This window comes from Eurosta solidaginis, chromosome 1, assembly GCF_040869045.1.
Source record: "Eurosta solidaginis isolate ZX-2024a chromosome 1, ASM4086904v1, whole genome shotgun sequence".
Classification (NCBI taxonomy): Eukaryota; Metazoa; Arthropoda; class Insecta; order Diptera; family Tephritidae; genus Eurosta; species Eurosta solidaginis.
This window is the reverse complement of record NC_090319.1, coordinates 258,990,907-258,996,660: the sequence shown is the minus strand read 5'-3', so window position 1 is coordinate 258,996,660 and position 5,754 is coordinate 258,990,907. Positions and strand designations below refer to the sequence as shown.

Genomic DNA, 5,754 nt, shown 5'->3' with positions numbered 1-5,754 from the left:
TTTGGTCGTTAAAACAAACTTCTGGTAACACTACGGACTTATTCAGTCTATGTGAGGTTCTCATGGACCGGCCAGTTCAACCTAACCTAACTGTTCTTTTCACCAACAGTAAAGCTTTTGACATTTGAACTTACGGTAATCAACTTTGTTTTATGTTTTACTTTTTATTTTTAATTAATAATGACTTGCCATTTTTCTGATCTGAATCTACGGGGAAGTGAGCCTAGAAAGAAGCGCAGCGATATATCTTATCGTAAGGATGCAAACATTTTTTTCTCTTTCTTAATAACAGTTATTGAGTGAGAGAAATAAAAGAGTCACCTCCATAAATCACTGTGAGAAAGTTTTATTTATTTAAGTAAACATTTCTCTCAGTAAGAAAGCGTTATACATTTCGGGGCTTTGTTTTTGAGAATAGCATTTTTGGATAATTCAAGCTTCCTCCGAAGATTTGTATGGCTTTGGAGTAACATTACTATTATAAGAATACTCAAATTAAAGCACAATTATGCAAATGGGTTAAGCTGTTGATTCTTGGGTGGATTAGAAGGGCCTGGTTCCAGGATCACTTCTGGGGGGTTATTTTTTGACGTTTCAGCAATGAATAGTTAAATAGCGGTGGCAATTTTTATCAAATTTAGTCAACTAAGTTCTTTTTTCATTTACGAAATTTGTAAAATAAAACTGCCATGAATTTTTTACCGAAACTTTGCAAATCAGTCTCAGAAATTTTACGATAATTTCGAACGTTCTATTTGGACTTTTCTAAAAAATTTTTATCATGTTGTAGCCCAATCAATTTTAGCCTAGCAAAGATCAATTTAAAGGTCGCCGAAAACACGCATTGTGATGCGCATTCGCAACTTAATATGAAAAATCGTTTCATTTCCACGGTTTCCATAGTTAGGAGGCATTTGGGGTTGTTGTCAGGGTGCAGAAATGGCACGTAGTATATACTGATGGTTCTAAATTGACGAAAGGGGACGGGCCTGCTGTTTATTGTGTCGAGCCAGCAACTTTTATATAAAAGATTTTTAAAAGGGTCGAAGGCTAGAATAATAAGCTATAACTTAGCAAAAAATAGTTTTGAGTCAATGACATTTCACTTATCAAGTTTTATTGTAAGAGGAAATGGGAAGACATTCTTTTTAAATGGGCGGTGCCACGTGTTATATAGAGAAGTAATTTATATGAAATGAAATGTGCAATTGAAGCTCACGCTGAGTATATAATGTTCGGTTACACCCGAACTTATACACCTTTACTTATTCTTTATAAGAATAGGCACAAAGTGCATCAGCAGGGGACGTTCTCATCGCACCCGTTATGCCAATACAAACTAGTCGAAGAAGTTTGCTTAATTTTGTTATTCCTGTGCTTTGCTGGTCACCAAAGTAAGGAAGCATAGTTGACTATTAGCTTTACAACAGGTGGCCGCCACCCCCTGTTTTGCTATAGAGTCAGTGTGTCGAAAAAAGATTTTGTTGCTTTATTTTAAGGTAGCATCTAGATGAGCATTCCATGTGAGAATTTTTTTTGAAAAATAGGATAATTTGTTGAATCCATCACCAATCTACTACGAATATTCTCAAACCAACACCAATTTTCAAAAGAGGAGTACATTTGTTTTTTCGAATAGAAAGTTGTAAACTAAAAGAAAACCACGTTAAAACAATAAAATAAACTAAACACAAATTTTTACTTGTTCAAGAATTTTCCAGTCCTTTTATTAAATTTTATACTTTTTTACAAAAAACAAATATAAAACAGGTTAAGCATGTTCTTCTGCTTGCTTTCTGAGATGAGCCTTTATCTGCTCCCCAATCTTACTTGAGACCATACACTTGTGACCGCGATATGCCCAAATCTCAGCGCTGCTGCCTTGCTCGTTCTTATCAGCGCATCCTTGTGCAATAGCTAATACTTCAGCTGCATCTAAATCGGCTTTAAATTGTTGGGCAACACGTTCGGCATTATAACCTTCATGTTCGCTAAAGATGCCCAATTTCTTAGTGGAACAGAGTAAATATTTGCGTACAGGCTCCTCATCGGGAAAAACAAAATTTTTCAAATGTTGAATGGTTTCTTCGCTAAGTGGAAGTTCCTTGAGACATTCTTCGCGGATTGCTTTAATTTCGGCTGGAGTCTTTACTTTCCATTCAACTTCGGCATGGGCCTAAATAATAGGATTAATTAAAATTACTATCACTTTTTTTTTATAAAAAAAATCCTTACCAGTGCAACAACGGCAAGGATCGCAATGAAAAACTTCATTTTCAAGTATGTTTAGTGTATTTTTGGAATTGTCAAAAAGAACTGATTTGTTGAAGCTGCTTCAACGTATTTATATACTTTCTATGACTATGGAAAGCGCCCATGTATGTGTATTTCTATATTTGTAGTTCGATTAAATTTGGACTTTTTGGCTGCTGCAGATAATTGTTTGTTTACGCACATCAACAATCTCCTCATAAAGAGGGGGGTAATTTTTAGTTGTTTGTTTATACACTTAAATAAATCTTATCTCTCTGTGACTTGCAATAGTTAGCCGGTGGAAATATTTATTAAAATCTTTTGTCTTCTTAGTTCAATTGGGTTGCAGTGTGTCTGATAGTTTGTTTATTTCGCACACGAGAACCCTGCTACAAATTTTACGACTAGTCCCAAAAGATAATGATACTAAATAAATCTTTATCGGGAACTCAATTTTTGCTCAAGTTATGGGACTAAATAATGTTAAATCTTGGCTTTATGGAAGAGGTGATGTGTATTAATTTTTTTTCGCGGAGTTTTTCCAAGATTGGTCGCATAATAAAAATGTGGTCGATGGTAGATTTACCAAGTCTGGCTTGACATATGTGCTTATTAAGAAGGCTGACTCCGCGATAGTTCGTGAAGTTTGGAGACTCTTCTTGTGAACTGGGCAAGGAACACTTAGATCCCAATCGTCAGGCATCGTCGATCCATAGTGTGCGAAGAAGGTAATGTATGCGTATTACCAACACCTCGCCGCCGTATTTGAATAACTCCGCAGGCAATTCATCTGCGACCGCGGTTATTGCTATCCTGACTTCGTCATAATCGGGTGGGGGATATAAATTCCATCATCATTGATTGAGGGATCGGGTTCAATATCGCTGGGCGTGCTTTCTGGATATCGGTTACAAGTTCGCCGTTTTCGTTCTTACAGAAGTTTGCCGAATCTAAAAGCTTCCATACGTCGCCGAAATTTTTGGTAAATGTCAACACATTTCCATATATCGAAGGTCAGCTACTACCTCTACCTCTGTAGTTATGACCGGTTTATTGATGAAGAAGCAGACGGGTGTCAACTACATGGATTTCAGCGAAGCTTTCGATTCCGTTAACAATGAGCTCCTTATTCATAAGCTTGATCTACTTTGCTGCCCGTCTCACCTCTTAATGCGGCTGACAAGCTACCTTTCTAATAGGACCCAAAATGTTCTATTCAAATGTAATCTCTGGGAATTGTTTGAGGTATAATCCGATGTTCCTCAGGGTGTTCAAGTAGGCTCTTTGCTCTTAACTCTGTCCACAGGTGAGTTACCTCACACGATTATAGCGCAATCCGATACTATAATGTATGCGGATCGTGTTAAACTTTGTTCCATCTTTTATCCTTTCGATGCGACTTCCTTAGACCTTCTTCAAGCTGATTTGGACTCGTTCCAATGCTGTTGCGCAATAAATTTACTTGTTTTGAATTGGTCTAAATGTTAGCATATGATATTACAACGAGTGAAGCCAGTCGTTTTGGAGCCCTCTTTGCTTGATGGTAATCCTTTGGAGCATATATCTAATGCGAATGATCTATGTAGCTGTTCTTTTTGATCTGAAACGAGCTTTGGGTGTACTTGAATTGGTTAAACGGTTCCAATACTTGAGTATTGTCCATGTATTAGATGAACTGTATCTCAAGATCATATAAAGCGAATTGAGTCAGTACAAAGGCTTATTTTAATCTTTGCTCTACGCGGTCTTAATTGGGATTCAAATCTTCACATTCCACCATAAAGAAGTAGTGTTCTTCTTATCAACTTACGCTGTCTGGAAAATCGAAGAATATTACTAGGGGTATTGTTTGTCCATAAACTGATTATTGGAAGAATTTACTTCTCTCACCTTCATAGCCGTCTGAATTTTGGTGACCCGCCACTATGTCCCTTTGTACTTATTCCTTTGTCGTCGAAAATTTGCCAAAAATAACCCTCTGCTAATGTGGTGCTCGGATTGCGATGAATTAACGTAATGCAATACTCGCCTATCTAGCCTGACATAGCTTCCAGTTGTTGCTTGTCATACCGGTAATACTTCTCCCAAAGATGTAACTCATACACATTCTCGTATAATAATGGATTTGATACGTCGACTTTTAACCTTAATTTTTTTTGCAAAAGAAACAAGACAGTGATGTGTTGATTGGAATCTAGTGCATTTCAACAGCGTTAACAATGTGCAGTCTCACAAGATGCCGGCCGGAATCGTATGCATTCCGGCAGTAATAATTTTGTTGGTCGGGCGTTGAGTTCATTGGCGTCTATGGCATTCCATTTATGTGTGTTGTTTACTTTAAATAAAGAAAGAATTATTCGTGTTAGTTTGGAAAATGCTTAGATAGAAAGATTTATTTTTTCTTAATCATAGCTTGGTGATAGGGAAGAAGAGATCAAAATTGGTATTTGCAATTACGGAGTCCGGAAGAATCCATGCCTCATCTCTACTGCGTATGTATGCATGTACATATCAAGATTAGGTGGAATTGAGAGGGTGCGTATGGAAATTTCCACACTTCCATTCTGAGCCATTGTAGACATTGATAATGAAACTATTTTCCGTCACGGCGGTGTGGAAATTTCCACATGCACCATACGCACACTTTGCTGTCTCCGTCACCTTCAATTTGTTTTTTTCATTGTTTGTTTTTGTTCAACATCTTCAACAGTAATTGAACTTTAGGTTAGGTAATTAAAAAAAAATTAATAGAATTTATTGAGAGTATCAACCTTAAATTTCAATGTCTTAATGAACAAACACAAAAAAATTTTGAGCGAAATGTGCATAGGAGGTAAAGGGTATCAATTGAATAATAGCACTGCGTTCCAAAAACGAGCTTTAGTTCTGTCCTATGAACCAAATATACTTTTTCGGAAAGGGGAGAAAAAAAAATACACGTGTATCGGCGATTTTCATGTACACGTCAGAATTTCTTTTTATGTATAAAGTATCGTCGCCCGCTAGCCAGAAGCATGAATGTGCAATTTTTCCGATTTTGTGTTAGAGACCCCTTTGGATTACCCTTTAGATTCTCTAGGTTCTACTTAAATCTAGAGCTTCCTACGTACATGGAAACCCCAATAATTTGCAATGCCATTTCCACGAATGTACAATTCAATCACACAAAGTTGAGCCAGAAAAAGGAATGTGGCATATTGTATGACACATTCGTTGATATGGCTAAACAATTTTTAAAATTTTTGAAAAAAATAAGAACAGCACATATTCGAATGTTCCATTGTTCGGATATACGGGCCTGGTATTCTTCAAACAAAATTATACCGATGAAAAATTTTTAATAGCTTAATATCCTAAAAATAATAGTTGTTTAAATGAAGGCAAACCGGTTTATTCGAAGCCATTGCCTCTTCCCGAATCAAAACTAAAATACTTGGAAAAATTGTGTGTGTTATACCAAAACAATATTGTTACGAATGTTAGCAACACTAAGTGATACTC

The 5,754-nt window shown here is 36.5% G+C and overlaps 1 protein-coding gene across 2 annotated transcripts; it reads right to left on the bottom strand.

Moving 5' to 3' along the window:
• Positions 1-1,634: 1,634 nt before the first annotated feature.
• On the bottom strand, positions 1,635-2,390 carry LOC137242325 (general odorant-binding protein 99a-like). 2 transcript variants are annotated; one of them, XR_010950194.1, is made up of 3 exons: positions 2,236-2,274; positions 1,703-2,176; positions 1,635-1,650 (listed from the first exon to the last, which is right to left on the bottom strand). XR_010950194.1 is itself a non-coding variant. In XM_067769651.1 (2 exons), exons 1-2 carry the CDS (start codon positions 2,272-2,274, stop codon positions 1,772-1,774), a joined length of 444 nt encoding a protein of 147 aa, XP_067625752.1. In that variant the 5' UTR covers positions 2,275-2,390; the 3' UTR covers positions 1,703-1,771. The 2 variants fall into 2 exon arrangements, 1 of the variants encoding a protein (XP_067625752.1); XM_067769651.1 differs by lacking the exon at positions 1,635-1,650 and having other exon boundaries at positions 2,236-2,390.
• Positions 2,391-5,754: the final 3,364 nt, after the last annotated feature.

Bases quoted from the DNA above. Each gene is read 5' to 3' on its own strand.
- LOC137242325 (XM_067769651.1), bottom strand. From the start codon at position 2,274: ATGAAGTTTTTCATTGCGATCCTTGCCGTTGTTGCACTG. The intron at 2,177-2,235 runs GTAAGGATTTTT...CCTATTATTTAG, and splicing joins TCCTTGCCGTTGTTGCACTG to GCCCATGCCGAAGTTGAATG.